Source organism: Bactrocera tryoni, chromosome 5, assembly GCF_016617805.1.
Source record: "Bactrocera tryoni isolate S06 chromosome 5, CSIRO_BtryS06_freeze2, whole genome shotgun sequence".
NCBI classification, from domain to species: domain Eukaryota; kingdom Metazoa; phylum Arthropoda; class Insecta; order Diptera; family Tephritidae; genus Bactrocera; species Bactrocera tryoni.
Window position 1 is genome coordinate 23,113,687 of NC_052503.1, and position 17,066 is coordinate 23,130,752.

The 17,066-nt window shown below is 34.2% G+C and overlaps 1 protein-coding gene across 1 annotated transcript; it reads right to left on the reverse strand.

Moving 5' to 3' along the window:
* Positions 1–85: 85 nt before the first annotated feature.
* LOC120777058 lies at positions 86–17,066 on the reverse strand. The gene is made up of 8 exons (XM_040108171.1): positions 16,983–17,066; positions 12,276–12,428; positions 10,517–10,769; positions 10,258–10,451; positions 10,107–10,179; positions 4,232–4,317; positions 318–649; positions 86–182 (listed from the first exon to the last, which is right to left on the reverse strand). Exons 1-8 carry the CDS (start codon positions 17,064–17,066, stop codon positions 86–88), a joined length of 1,272 nt encoding a protein of 423 aa, XP_039964105.1.

The window sequence follows — 17,066 nt, forward strand, 5'->3', positions numbered from 1 at the left end:
GAAAATAGTCGACAGCATGGAAACCAAAGTAACTAAGTATAATAATTTTATGAAATTTGATGAGATGAAGTGTTTTTTATAAAAATTATGCGTGAATATAGAAGCCCTCGTGTTCATTTTGTTCCACTTCCGGTTCCTTTTTCTTTTGGAAGTAAGGATTGTGTTCAGGATCCGAATTCAAGCTGAAATTTAACAAAAAAATGTGTATATAGTAATATAATAACAATATACGTAATTTAAAAGTATTTTTTCTTAATTTGTATTGCATAAAATTATTAAAATTTAAACAAATATAAAAACATTGAGAAAATACTTACTGATAGTAATTGACCGCCTCTTCGCATTTAACATTGTACCACCAATCGCATGCGAACTCCTTTTGATTGAAAATAGTGCCGTTAGTGCAGAGAAATTCTGCGCCTTGATGGCCTTCGCGTCCGTCGTGACAAACATGATAGGCCTGACAGCCGGTCTCAACATTTGCATACATTCCCGGCACAGCTGGCACGTTGGCACAATGGAAATTCGTGTGCGGCACTTTGTGATAAATCGGATAGTCGACACCCGGTACACCGGGTATTTTTGAGAGATCTTGCTTTTCTTCTCGGCGACGCTCTTCGGTTGGAGGATGGTAGAGATGGCCATAGGTCTACAAATTTTTTGAATATATGTATAGTAATACATTTTTTCTTTCGTTGTAATTGTAAAAAATATTTAAGCAGCTAATTACAAATTTAATAATTACTTTTTGCAGTTGTTTATTTTGGGAATTTCGAGCAGAAATGTGGGAAATAATAGAAAACTTTTAGAACCAGTAAAAAACTAATGATTTTTTTTTACAATTAAACAAATCTATGATTTTTATGGAAGAAAAAGTTCATTGTTGCGTAAAAATGCGGAATAATTGCAGTTATTTATAGTAATCTACATAGACTTGCCATAAGTTCTGTTACAAGTTCAGGCCTTTTTGAAAATAAATTATGATATATTTTATAATAAAGTTAATTTTATTTCATGCTAAATATATTAAATGAGCGGTGTACACAATTTTATTCGCGATTGTCATCTTTTGCTTTCACGCAAGCCCTCAAGCGATTCGACTATTGATCAACAGCTGCACTCACAGTTTCTATTTCAATTGACAACGCTGCTCGGACCAAAGATTTTTTGAGAATTTCCAAATTTCGGTTCATTATTCGACGTGCTCTGTTCTCCAACTCTGTCCGCAATTTGTATTCCAATGGATTCAAATCTAAACTTCCAGACGGTTAATTAATTTAAGCGATAAAACCAGGAATAATGATTTTAGTTCACTGCTGGCTGGTTTTGGTGGTGTGTACTGGAGCGGAATCTTGCTGGAAGATCTAATGCTCTCCAAGAAAGCGAGTATTGCCTTTTAAACATTCTGCTAGAACACTTTTGCTCCCGTTTTAATCTATTTTTCTCAGAAATGTCACGCCTTTACAAGGAGTCCCCATTACAGTAGCTTGTCGTGTCGATATTGTGGATTTTCTTTTTAGAAACTTCTTCAATATTGAAAAAATGTTAATATGTAATAAGGATATTGACTGCGTGCCATTTGCACCGGTTGAGCCTAATTTGCTTCAAGCGCGTTATTAGGAGATAACCAGTTTACCGACTGTAGACTTTCATATGGAGATCATCTATAATAACGCTTGACATTGATCTGTTCTATATATTCATTACTCTTGACATACTTTTCTGTTTTCTAAGGGGATTTCTGCGAATGCGTTCGTGAACAGTTTTTTTGGTTCTGTCATCAACGTTTGGGAAAAACTATCAATAGTACAATAAACTAAGATTCTAATTTAGTTTTTTGAGAAGGTTGCTACTTTTCCACACTTATGTAAAGGAATAACAGCAGTACGACTTCAATAGCTCCACACTCCATTGTTAATAAACGAAAATGTTCGCGAATTAATTCCATATTTTGGTCGAAATGAATATTTGAGAATGTATAACATCAAAAATCTGAAACTTTACGAAAAATTTGTGAATTGCCAGATTGTAAAACTTGGGACGAAAAGTGCCGAAATATGAAAGGCAACGTAAATGGCATTTTTTTCTACGAGTTTATGGATTGTAAATTCTGGAATAGAATTTATGGCAAGCTTGTACTATAACTGTCTGGTGGCGTTCCACAGCCGCAGAAGCAGGAAATGTGTAGACCAAGGCACCAGAGTAACAATGGAGCATCTCTTGTGCACTTGTCCCGCATTGGCAAGACTACACCGTAAGCATCTGAAGTCCCCACGGTATGATACACTGGAGGAGGTATCGATAGTGAGACCGCAGGATCTGTTAAAATTGGTCTCAAGGGCAGGCGTCCTAAAGGATGACTACTCCTCATGGACTTAGCAACTGAACTCCATCTAGTAAAATATTAAAACTACATAGTCTATGCGTGGCTTATTGGCCTACCTGATTAACCTAACCTGGTCAATATTTTCCATTATTTCGCCGACTTTTTCAACGATTCACATCGAAACTCCCAGAACGGAAACGAACGAACTATTGTTGTACTACACAGCGTCTCCGTAAACTTCACAAATTTCATTGGAGGCTTGCGTGGCATTCTTCTCTTTTTTATACAAAAATTTCAAAATATGTACAGCGAATTTCTTCATTATTTTCACTCATTTTTGAATCGTTGTAACTTTTTTTCAACTTTCCCTAATTTAATTTTTCTTGGTTAAATGAAGCTTAAAATCTGATCTTTCCAGCACTATATGGTATTACACTATGTGATTGGTAGTACTGGAGATATACGACTGCACAACATCTATTGAAAAAATACGAAAAGACTACCCAATATTATAACTTGACTAAATTCGGAACGGATTATTAATCAAGACAATACTACAATCTCCGCATAAATTGCTCATATTTGATCATTATAGCCTACACATACAAAGCTACCCTACAAATTGACCGATAAATCTCCCTATTTTTTAGATCGGACCACAATAGGATATAGCTGCCATACAAAAGGTTGGATCAAAATCAAGATAAAGATCTTTTTATACCCTTTGATGCTATAAGAAATACACCTGTGAATGTATTATTTTCTCGATGCAGCGGAGGTTACTCTTTTTCTTGTTTTTATATTGTAGTATTCCGTTTTTGTGAGAAATAGGAAATTTATTTTATCAAAAAGGTTTAACCTAGAACTTTTTAAAGGTAATGATCGCCGAGATAGTGAAATATTTCGAAGCAAAAGCCAAATCTATTTAAACATATGGTGTGATTAGAAGAATATATAAAAATATGGTATGATTAGAAAATCACTATAATGGAATTTCAAAATATTTCTGACGAAAACAAGCTTTTCATTATAAACAAGTTGATTTTGATAAACTATAAAGCTCTAAAATTATATACAACTACAAAAAAAATATCATCAGCTAAACAGAAGTAGTTCGGAAGCTTTGAAAAATGTGAAAACAGCTCATTTACCGTTAACGTCTTTCTAATTTATTTGAAATTTAACATTTCCACTAATTGCTGATTTTTCCAATCGATCGCGATTCTTTTGCGCAAACTGTTTTGCCTGATTATTCCATTTACATTCACTCTTAATGCTGCACTTTCGCTTTCAACTAACGCTTAGCGCAGAGAAATTCACATACCATATTCTCATAGTGGTTGCATAAGCGTTTTGCAAAAGAAAGAGCTCAAACGTGCGGCCCCAACGATATTAGTAAATCGATATGTGGAGCATTCAACTGCTCCATTCACCGTTTGGTGGTCACTTGGCCAGGCATGCGCAATTGAATATGCAGACCGGTTCCGCGGCACTGCACAAAATATCATTTTTTCGACACATTATTTTCAAATCATTGCAACTATTAGGCACATATCAATGAAGTATTCAAAAAAGTTCGTTTTTTTGCCATATGCATTGCTCCACTTTGACTTGGTCGGTTGTTTTAATAGACGTTTAATTTGCTTTTGGGTCAAAAGTGAATGCCTTTTTTACTTGCTGGGCATCAGACTTGCCGTTACAATCGCAGTAAATCTATATAGCTGTAAACTTGCGAATATGCGCTTTATTAGCTAAAACTATGCCTTCAGTTGTGAGCTATTGTTTGTTGGACTAACCGCAAAGGCAAAGTGTAAACTGGTTACAATTAAGTAACGGTAGTTAAAAACCGAATTTGCTGTGTTTTTATTTTAATTTTTATTTTTCAGAGTTTTTTATATCACTCACCTGCACTTCCACCGCTATCGATGCCGCAAGGTAAGCGCATGCGAGCAATAAGCTGCAGCACAATGTCACACGTTGCCCATTCATTTCTTTTAATTACAACTCTGTTTTTCAATAACTTTATAAAGCAACCAATATTAGTGTGAACGTATTTGTTGCTGAATGCACCGAGTTTTGAATTTCCCACCGTCTGCGCGCAGCTTACAATTGAAACTGATCGCCGATCTTCTAAACTCCAACAGTTGTGCCACCAACTGAAGCTGAACTTACCAAATAAAGTTGAAAAGTTTTGTGGTTTTTTCTTAAGTGCAAGTCCGTTAAAGTATTTGAGTGTGTATATGTGTGACTCAAAAGCTTCATTTGTTGCTGCAAACTTATTTTTAAAGCTAAAGTTTTCAAATAAAAATTTCATAAATGCAGATACTCACACATAAGTATAAATATACCATATATGCATGTATATATCCATGCTTAACTGTTTTCCCAACTATAAGCACAAATACGTAAAATATCAAAGCCCAGTTAATTGCCGGATTGTGCGCCTACAAGTATGCAGTATTCATCTAAATTTACTTAAAAGCCTTGCTTTTCAAATTCGATTATTCGTTTTTTTTTTTAAATCTAACGTTTATTTAAGTACACTGTTACTTAAAGACGGCAATATATCACAAAGATGAAGATCATCCCATCTCTTTAGCGATTTTTGGGATTCATACCAAAAGAACTGCGTCATCTTGGCGGTCAAAAATTAATCAGGCTATTTTTTGATACCCTGTTTTGATGGAAACCGTATTCCAGTGAGGGCGTTCTGCATCGACCGGAACAAATGGTAGTCTGAAGGGACATATAGGGCGGGTAACGCAAAACTTCCAAAGCGCTGTTTTCCAAATATGAAGTCTTTAACCAGACTTGCAACAGTAAACCGCGCGTTGTCATGGTTTTTTCAACATGTAGGCTAAAATGTTTGAAATATGGGTGTGGCACCATCCTCTAAGATGTTTAACACCTAAACAATTTGAGACACAATAACCAAATTCGACCGGAACAAATCTTTTAAGCACCTCTACCGACAGTGTAAAAATTTCCACAACGATTTCCACTACAGCCGGTTATATGTTACCGGAATCAACCCTGTTTTTATCCGCCCCTTGGGCTGTACTTTTCGGAGATCTAACCTCGGATTGGTAAGTTTTAGATTAAGTTTGTTATCACTGAAGCAACGTCTTGCAGCAGAGTTGCTCCGTATCCTCCAGACTCGTGCTAGCATTGAGTCCAGCCAGGGCCCCGAGAAAGTTTTCTGCTGCGTCTGCGACAAAAGGTTTTATCCAAACTCCACCTCGGTTAGGTTTAATACATGCAATGGATGGAGTCATCTTAAGACTTGCTCAGGCATGCGCTACTGCGATCTTAGCCTCTACGGCTGTGCAATCTGCACTAAGTTCGCGCACCACTCCACCCAAGTTGTCAACAAAGGACCGCTACCTCCATAAGAGCTCAAACAGGCAGCATAACTCTCATTCTGATCAGTCAGGGTATAGCTATCTGGTCAGCGAACTTGAAATATTTAATGCTTGTATATACATCGCCACAGTTACATGTTGTCCTACAGCATATCACCCTAACATAGGTGCGCTACTTCGATGACAAATGATCGTAGAAGGATTGAGCTGGTGGAATAGACGATTCGACATTCTGCACAATGAATGGCGAAGCCCCACCAGAATTATGAGCATTTGTAATAGCTCCCCCGATATTGTCATCACTAGTAGTTTGGTCAGAAAAATAGTGTAACCTGGCGATCTATGCTAACTCACGCATCAGACCATTTCATAATATTTCTCATAATTATCTCGATGGAGAAACCTCCCGAGTTTATTTTTGTGAACAACCGTACCTTTGTTAACATTAATAAAGGTAACTGGGCCGGCTTCTCAGAATTTCCCGAGAACACTTTTACCGCACCACCCATTCCTATGGACATAATCGTTGGCGAACTTCAAGATGATCGCAGCTGTTACCGCTCGCTTTATTCCGGCTGGAAGAATCGCGGAACTTCGCCCTAATTTCCCAGCCAAAGCAGCTGTTTTCGCTAATAAGTTGGACACCTTACGTCATGCGAATCCTTGTGATCCCCGAATATGGGATCTCAAAGCAGATAAAATGGATAGAGCACCTGAAGTCTTGCAACCTCTCCACCGCAGTAAATAAGCTTTGGATTACTGTGAAGGCCACACCTACTTCTCATATAGCTTCTCATATTTGTATAAGTATACAAATTAAGCAAGACTGATGTATCGGGTTACAACTTTGCACAAATCGTGTCTTGAAGTATGTCAGCTTACGATCAGAAAGTCCTCAGGTACCGAGTATATGTTTACCTTAGTTCCCATCGCGAACTTGTTATCGAAAATATGGGTCAACCTGTAAGATATATGTTAAAAACTCATAGAATGGTTGAATCGGATCAATAATTCTCTTAGTCCCAATATACCTTGTAGAAAGATTTTCGAACTTCCGGCTGACTTTATACCACCAATATCAGCCAATATGTGAGTTTTCATTAAGAAATTGAAAGAGATTTTATAATAACAGAGTATCTTTCTGCATAAAATAGATAAAAAAAAGAGCGAAAACTTGCCCTAACCGACAAGTAACCAATATCAGGACTTTAAAATATCGGGTTGCCTTTGATCTTCGAAAGTTGCAAGAATATGAAATGTTCGGTTACACTTAGCCCTTCCTTATTTGTTTGTCTGTCGGTTGTCATAATGTGTCCATTTTTCATTATCGGTCATAATCCAAAAAAGACTGCTTTTATAGTGCTCAAGTAGTATTTCTGACATGCAAAATGGTCTTTCCACGCCTCTTGGCTCCTTTTCATATGGCAAACGATTCTCTTGCTTTAGATTGTTTCCGGCTGCTTTTAGACGTTTTGAAATGGCTTCTTGCGTGGCTTTCAGATTCTTATCCTCAAATTTTTCGCCTATCACAGGTACAATTTTTATATCTAAATCCGAAAACTAGTCTAGCCACGTTTTTTATATCAAAAATATATCAAATCGAATCAAGGTTACTTAATAAGAAACAAGTAAGGAAGGGCTAAGTTCGGGTGTCACCGAACATTTTATACTCTCGCATGATAAAGTGATAATCCAGATTTCATTATATTTCATATTTTTCAAATACCGTATTTGTGTAAAGTTCTGTTCTGCTATCATCATTGGTTCCTGATGTGTATATTATACAGAGAAGGCATCAGATGGAATTCAAAATAGCGTTATATTGGAAGAAGGCGTGCTTGTGAACCGATTTCACCCATATTTCGTACATGCTATCAGGGTGTTAAAAAAATATTGTATACCGAATTTTGTTAGGCGGTTAACGCTCTTTTAGTGATTTTCAACATAACCTTTGTATGGGAGGTGGGCGTGGTTAATATCCGATTTCTTCCATTTTTGAACTGTATATGGAAATGCCTGAAGGAAACGACTCTGTAGAGTTTGGTTGACAAAGCTATAGTAGTTTCCGAGATATGTATAAAAAACTTAGTAGGGGCGGGGCCACGCCCACTTTTCCAAAAAAACTATGCCCAAATATGCCCCTCCCTAATGCGATCCTTTGTGCCAAATTTCACTTTAATATCTTTATTTATGGCTTTATAGGTTTTCGGTTTTCGCCATTTTGTGGGCGTGGCAGTTGGCTGATTTTGCCCATCTTCGAACTTAACCTTCTTATGGAGCCAAGAAATACGTGTACCGAGTTTCATCATGGTATCTCAATTTTTACTCTAGTTACAGCTTGCACGGACGGACGGACAGACAGACATCAGGATTTCAACTCAACTCGTCACCCTGATCACTTTGGTATATATAACCCTATATCTGACTTTTTTAGTTTTAGGACTTACAAACAACCGTTATGTGAACAAAACTATAATACTCTCCTTAGCAACATTGTTGCGAGAGTATAAAAATATATTTTATGAAGACCTTTATCTTGATTTTGATCGTTCTGTTTGTGCCAACTGAGTCTTGTAGTGGCCGATTTCGGCCGTTCCGCCAAATGTGATGGGGAGAAAAGGGCAGGCGGAAATTTTCAGATCGATATCTTCAAAAATCAGCCACTAGTTCACGTTTATACTGACAAGGCTCTTCGTATTTGCCATATAAAAATCTAAAATTAATCCAGAACTGGGACTGTCTTGAAAGATCTCTGGACCGTCTTTGAATATCAGCAGTTGATGCGTTTACAACACATCTTTTGATGATACCTCAACCTGTGTGGCAAAAGTGCTTCGACAATTAGTTCAAACGGATTCGAAATCGATACACGTATCCATTAACATTTTAACTGTAGATTTGCAGTAATATTATCTGGCAAATTATTTACCTTTTCTTTGTTTTATTATTTTTTTTATGATTAATTTCGTGCTGAAAAGTGAATTTTTTTTACAAGTGCCCTATTTTGTAACAACTATATGTAAAGCTAAAATAAATTGTATGTAATTCTCTAGCCAGTCTCATGCAGATTTAGATTATATTTCTATATCGGTTTTAAAAGCTCGAGTTTCTAGAATCACCGTCGTTCGTCGATCCCACTTAAAAAAGGTGATTTCAAAGATTGACTCAATAGTCGCTATTTTAAATCAATTATTAAATAAAGCAAGATTTTAAAACCTGAAAGAGCGTATTTCGAATCCATTTTCTTTACAGCCAGAATAAATTGTCAAAGTGAGTCCTTGTTTGAAGACTTTACCATAAACTGTCTAACCCCTTAAAACAAAACCACAAGACTTTCTTCGAAAATTCTCGACTATTCTTGAGTTTTGCTATAAATGAGTTATTAGCAAATGCAGAATTAACGAAATTGACCAAGAAAGAATAAAAATTGAAAGAGTTATTTACTTATCAAGACACACTCGTGGTTGAAGGCTATTTAGAGTTAATAGTTTCAGTTAAAGTAATAAATCTTTTCAGATTTTCGTGTGCTCATCTCTTATGAAAAATTGCTTTTGTTTATAACCAGACATTGCAAATTTTACTCAATAATTAATTTATTAAATTTAACTGGAAACATAAAATTACAAATGGAATTTTAATTGCAATATTCGAGTGTGATAAATGTTTTCACTTATATTTATGGAACTGTTAGTTGGGCATCAGTTGCAATGTATACAAAATGCAGTGGCATATTTTACAGGCATATGTACATATTATGGGTATAGTATATATGTGTATGTATTAGGGTGATCATTAAAAAAACATGGAAAATATATATATGTAATATATACAGAGGTCACGAAACTCAAATACTATGGAAGTGGTATTATGATCAAGGATTCATAAATATATTTGTTTTAGTAGAGACTGATGATAGAAAAAACGATTCGGAGCGAGAGCGAGAAGTGAAAATTTTTGACTCTTATATTATTGGTACTCAAATATTAAAAAAATACTTTTTGTTTAAAAATAAAACCTAAAATCTCCACGGCGTAAGATAGAAAACATTATTTGGTTTCACAGCTCCCTTCAGATACTACAGATTACCCTCACCAACCTCAGCTTGGACTAAGTTTTAAGCATGTGATCTTCGACTCAAGATGGATGGATCGATTTAGGTATCATTTAAAAAAAAAAATGTTTTCAAGATGAAAATTTTTCCAGAAGAAAAAATAATTTTTTTTAACCTCAGACCCTTAAACCGATCGTTTTAAATTTTTTCTTATAACTTTTTTGACTGCAAAGAATTCCATCAGCTCAGAATATAAATCGTTTCCACAAATGTTTAAGACCACCCTAATATGTATATATGTATATATGATTAATGTTGATGTTTTGTGAAGTCTCTTAAATTTTATGTTTCAAGCCGAAGCTCGCACCTCCGCTGTAAACAGCCGCACCATCCTCGTGCAAATTGAAGTGGTTAAAGAGCTCATCAAAATCGTTGAATAGCTGAAATAAAAGCGAAAAAATAAACACTTTCAATCACACACATACACCGTTAATGAGCCTACGGCGATAATAACTCACATGTGCCGAGCTATCCACGTTCGGTACTAAGTAGTCAAATTTGTTGGCGCTCCCTGACGACACCGTCGCCGCTGCCGCTGCTCCGCTTGCGGGCACTATTGGCGCGTTGATAATGTTGAAATTCTGGTATGTTTGGGTCCGATATGCATTGCCATGGCCTTTGTGCAGACTCGGTGTTATATCGAGATATTGTGCTGGAAAATTTTAGTGTCGGTAATAAAGTATTTATGAATGATTGTATGAAGAAATATAAATGTACTCTTCTTCTTTGGCTGCAACTTCACTTGATTGAGTTGTGAATTGTGTAACTGCAGTTGTCGGTATGTCGGATAGGCGCTCTTCGCGGGGGTTGCATCGGTTAAGTGTCCGTGTATTTGTGGATAGAGGTAGGTGGTCTCAATCGATGGGACATTCTGGTGATGATATTTGCCTTCGACGGGCGTGTAACGACCATCCGAGCTAAGCGCTATTTGAAAGAGCACCCTGGGACTTTTGTCGTGATATTGGTAGACCTAGAATAAATATGATTTAATAGACACTATCTTTAAAATGTCTAGATAAATTTTAAAAATTTTCAGCTGGTCGAAAGAAGACGGAATAATTCCGTTAGTGATGGGTGAATAGTGTTTTTATACTAATTTTGGTCAGAGAAATAAAAACTATCACTCGACCTTTATTTTAAATTCTGTTAGCACATGTTTTTTGACAACCGGAGTTCTAAGGTTAGTCAGTATCTTAAGGAGGTCATCCAATGTGAGGAATTTTTTCTACGTACAGTAAACAGATAGAGCTTTAAGTTCATTATCATTTATTAAGATATATTTTGACAGTATGAAAGACCTTCGCCTGAACAACGTTCACAAATCGTTCAACTTGATCACGAAAATTCATGTTCTGTAAAGAATGTGTTTCGAGCGCTTCGCTCAATTTATGGTGAACATAATCGGCCTACTCAGTGTTCTATTCACCCAACTTGAGACCCAGCTTTCATTATTGGATAATATTTAACCGAATAGATCACGCCCAGCACGCAGTGAAGAAAATATAGCAGGCCTAGCTGAGAGCGTACATGAAGACCGAGGAAAGTCGATTCGGCGCCGTTCGCAGCAACTCGGACTGACGTATGAACGACTTGGCGCGTTTTACGTCGTGATTTTAAATTGAAAGCATACAAAATACAGCTTGTGCAAGAACTGAAGCCACTCGAACACCCAAAGAACATCGTTTGGCTCTAACAGGAACCCGAAATGTTCCAAGAAGATTCGACGTTTTCGAGCCAAATTTTGTTCACCGATGAGACCCATTTTTGGCTCAATGCAAACAAGTAAAAATGCCGCATTTGGGACGAAGAGCAACATGAAAAGGGTTTAAAGAGTTGTCATTTCACTCAGACAAAACAACGGTTTGGTCTGGTTTGTAGGCCGGTGGAATCATCGGTGCACATTTTTTCAAAAATGATGCCAGTGAGAAGCTAACCGTGAATGGCCACCGTTATCGCGCCATGATAACCAAATTTTTGATGCCTGAAATTGAAGCTCGTGATCTCAGCGACATTTGGTTTCAACAAGACGGCGCCACTTCACACACATAACATCAATCAATGTATTTATTGAAAGAACACACAGGTTAACAGATAAGCGATTGGTCAAGATCGTGCGATATCACACCACTAGACTTTTTCCTGTCGAGATATGTAAAGTCTAAAGTCTATGCGGACAATCCCGCTTCGATTCAGGCCTTAGAGCAAAACAAAACGCTTGTTATTCACCAGTTACAAAAAAAAAAAATACCGAAGAATGTTGTTTCGAATAAAAATAAACGTTCACCATTATATTTTAGGTTTCTGTGCTTTTTCTTTAAAAAATGTAGGAAACCTCGAAATGGTTGCACTTTATACTCATTATTTCCCATCAGTACTTTTTAGTTTAGCTACTTTAGTTAGCATTTTTCTGAGCATTCTTCAAGTAAAGCTTGACATTTAATCTGCCAGCTTGAAGTTTTTTATTCTGTACGCTTACTTGCGGATTTCGCTGTTCAGTCACTACTCCATCTGGTACAGAGATACCGTTAGATTGCAGGCGATTCAAAAAGAGCCGATCGGTTTCGAAAGCTGTGTCGGGAATTTTGCCACCCGCATGCGGTAAGACTTGCTCACGATATATTTGACGCTTCTGAAAATAGGAAAATATATAAAATATAATTTATTAGCTTATATAACATATTTTATATAATATGTATGTGCTGCTTGTACCACATTATATAATATTATTCAAATATATTTGGTGTAAAAAGAAATTAGGTTTAAAAATTCTTAAATTATTAAATATTGCAAGTCGTATATGTAAATCATATTGCTAATATTTGTTGGTAAATTTAGAATCATATTTTTTCAGCAATGTCATATTTAATAAAAACTTAAAGTTTTATTGGTGTCTAAAACCTCTGCTCAGCTTTAGGTGATGCAATAATTTTGGCATGACAGTTTTTACTTAATTTTAATGTATTTTGTCACTTTTAATGGAAGCGTCAGTTATGATTTTTCGCTGTCGCTTATCAAAATGTTTTTAAAATTTTTTATTCAATTTGTAGTGACATCATCGCTGGTTGCATCCATTAAATATTGGATTAGTGCAACATTACATAATTTATGTGGAAACTGGTTCATATAAAAGCTTCTTTATAGACAATTAGTTTTGACAAAAAGTGACTAAATATGCATGTATGAAGAATTGTAAAGGGTGATCCATTTCGAGGTTTCCTACTTTTTTAAAGAAAAAGCACCGAAACTCCAAATATAATGGGGAATGTTTAATAATATGTGGTTTATATATATATTTTTTTTTTTTGAATATTGTCTCTTTCAAATGTTGGCCGCGGCTATGTCTCAGATGGTCCATCCGTTAAGTTCAATTTTCGATGACTAGTTCGAGTATTTCGACTGGCATGGATTGGTATTTTGCTCCAAGCCCTGAATTGAAGCTGGATTGTTCGCATAAACTTTAGACTTTACATATCCCTGCAAGAAAAAGTTTAAAGGTGCGATATCACATGATCTTGGTGGCCAATCGAGCGGCTCAAAACGTGAAATTATCTGCTCACCGAAGTGTTTTCTCAATATATCCATTGATTTCTGCTATGTGTGAGAGGTGGAGCCGTGTTGTTGAAACCAAATGTCGCCGAGATCACGAGCTTCATTTTCACACATCAAATAGTCGGTTATCATGGCGCAATAACGGTCACCATTGACGGTTACATTCTCACCGGCATCATTTTTGAAGAAATATGGACGGATGATTGCAACTGCCCACAAATTATATCAAAACGTTGTTTTTTCTGGATGAAATGACAACTATTGAATTTCTTCAGGTTGCTCTTCATTCTAAATGCGGCAATTTTGCTTGTTTACATAGCCATTTTGCCAAAAATGTGCCTAATCGCTGAATCGACGCTCCACGGTCTTCGCGTTCACTCTCAGCTACGTCTGCTATATTTTCATCACTGCGTCATGGACGTGGTCTGTTCGGTCGAATATTATCCAATAATGAATGCTGGGTTTCAAGATGGGTGATGGTGTTGCGAATAGTACGCTCAGTAGGCCGATTATGTTGACCATAAATTGAGTGAAGCGCTAGAAACACATTCTTGACAGAACATGAATTTTCATAATAAAGTTGAACGATTTGTGGACGATGTTCAAGTGTAAGTCTTTCCATGATTGTCACGATTCTCTTGTGATCTGTCAAAAAGAGATTATTGAAAGGCGTACCTCCACTTGGATCACCCGGTATTAGGTTATTTTACTTTTTTATATCCCGTGTTCGAATTGAAATCTCGTAAAACTTATTCCTATGGAGCAATGCAAATGATAGCCTCCATAATGCATTTTTGCTCTATATGTATCTGAGGAGTACAATATTATTTTTTATTAACTATTATATAATTATGTTCAAAATGGAGGCCAATGAAATCTTAAAGAAGTATTTGTGAAGTGTTTATAATAAAGTTATAAAATAATTTTTTAAATTAAATTAGAAAAAAGTATCTCTATTAAGAACAAAATTTCGAATTCCTCAACCCGTCTTGGGTTCTGTCCCAAAACAGAAATACTGAAATAGGTATGGTTTAAAGTTTTTCAATAAGCGGAAGTTTTCAATTATCTTTCTTCATATTTTATGGAGTTTAATTTAAAGATAGGCAATATATGACTAAATTGTTATATCGAAATTATCTCGTCGTCCTAATATTTAGTAAATATGCCGAAATATATCATTCAACTTCTATTGATATTGTTATATACAAGACATATAGATCAATAAAATTTTAACTAAAGCTTTTTATTCTGTAAAAATCTTAAATTACAAGGTCAGTAGGGTAATCTTTTTTTAAAATTTTTCTTTTTTTTTGCATTTTCTATTCCCTTATACCCTTAGAATTAATGTAGAAACCCACTTTACCATTGCAAGGTTTCGAAAAAGGCCCAAAAATAATAATATCGCTCGAAGTTTGGAGCGCTTGGAGTGCCTCGCCTTAAACTTTAAACGCGTTTTTCTCAAAACACACTTTTTTATACTGGCGGACATGTTTCCGATCGAACTACTCAACCGATTTGCTTATATTTTTTTTAAATATTCACAAAACGCCTGGCTATCATCCCTACTAGAATCATAATTTTTTATAATTTATTGACAATGTTATGACAAAATTTATGTAAAAAACATGAGGAAAAATTAAAAAAAAAAAAGTTAATTACTTTTTTATTTATCAACATTTTTTCATGATTCTAGTAGGGATGATAACCATTCACGTACTTTTTAAGAATAAATTGGGTTTCTGGGGTTTATCCAAATATGATAAATCGTGTCCGCCAGTGAAAAAGCGCATCTCTTTCACGCAGCCATTTCTCCGACAGATGTCATCAAAAAATTCCGAAAAATTTGTTTATACACTCCACGATATACCTCATGATATGTGAAAAAATTTCAATTGTAGAATAAAAATTTCTATAAAAAAAATATCAAAAAACAGGCCAGATTACCCTACTGACTCTTTAAAAATCATTTCATTTAATTAAAAATAATTTCGGTCACAATTAAAAATCGGATTAAGAACACAAATTAAAGTCTTTATCCTAAGTACTGGTTTCAAAAATACAAATGGCTTTTGAATGTAGAATTATTTCGTGTTTGGTTATCTTTATAAAGCTTTTTGTTAAGAATATGCTAACAAAGCTTAAAATTTTTTATCTTATTTAATTAATTGTAATTATGGTGTTTTAGTAGAAATTAGTAAATCTTTAATTTTTTATCTCTAATCATTTAGGTTTTGGTTTGAAGAATATTTTTTTATTTGTTGCTGAAGTTTTTTAAAGTTAAATATTTTATAATTTTTTTCTTTGGTATTACAAAATAAATTTCAAATTTAAAATTCCGATTTTGCAGTTAAAAATTTAATTTTAAAATTTTTTAACGAAAATAAACAAGTTTTGGATTAAAAATTAAATTTTAAAAATTTGGATTAAAAATTAAATTATTTGAATTTTGAAAATTTCAATTTTTTTTTAATTTTGGATTAAAAATTAAATTTAAAAAATCTTAAATTGTTTATTTTCGTCTTTAAAAGATTTAAAATTTAATTTTTAATCCAAAAATAAAAAAAAAATTTTGAAAATTTTAAAAAATTGTGAATCAAAATTTCTTTATATTCGTTTTGAAAATTTAAAAATTTTGAAAATTAAAATTTTTAATCCAATTTGAAAATTTCATATTTGTTTATTTTCGTTTTTTTTAATTGCATAATTTAATTTTTAATCCAAAAATTTAGAAAAGCTAAGTTTTAAAAAAGTTGAAGTTTATTTTCGGTATGAAAATATAAAAACTTTGAAAATTTTGAGCCAAAAATTAAATTAGAAATTTTGAAATGAAAGTTAAATAATATTGAAAATATAAATTTTGAATCAAAAATTAAATTAAAAAGTTTGAAATGAAAATTAAATAATATTGAAAATAAAACAAAAAATTTTATTTAGGTAATTTTAAAATTTAATTTTTGACCCAAAATTTGTTAATTTTAAAATTTTTTAAATTTTCAAAATTAAACTTGTTTATTTAAAAATACGTCAGAATGAATAAAGAATAATCAAAGCTACTTATGTCCATCCACATATTATATTATTGTTCGGTCTTTTTAAAATTGGATCATAACAACGACCAATAACTAATAAAAAACTTATTCGCACTTAAATTTTCCTTGGTGAGGATAAGATTTTGTAGCAGTATTATTTCAGAGACAGTATTAAGTCAAAATTCGGTAAAGTTTTAAGAAATATGATATTTTTCCACCAAAGCCAAGCCTAGTAGTAATTTTCTAATATAATACAGATTTCTCGTACTAAAAATTCATAAAAAATCTCTTCGCAAATAAAATACAGTATCCTGCGGCAATCTCACTAAATTGATAAATACTTTTTCACATGTTCTACATAATCCCTTAATACTAAAAGAGGAAAGTTTAACACACTACAAAGTCATATAATCAATCAATGACTGTTTCGAAAACATACTCAGACTCAGATCCACTTATTTATATAACTTAATCCCCTAGTCTATCGTATATTGAAATAAATTATTCTCGAGCTAAAAAGTAAGTTGTAAATAAAACAAATAATATTTTTTGATTTATTCAGTGTAAAGAGATCAAAATTATTTACAAAAACGAATAACACTTACTTTCGGATTCCGATCCACAGCAGCTATAACTGTTAAAACTGCAGTCAGCAATAATACGAAAAAATGCTTTTGACTGAAACACAT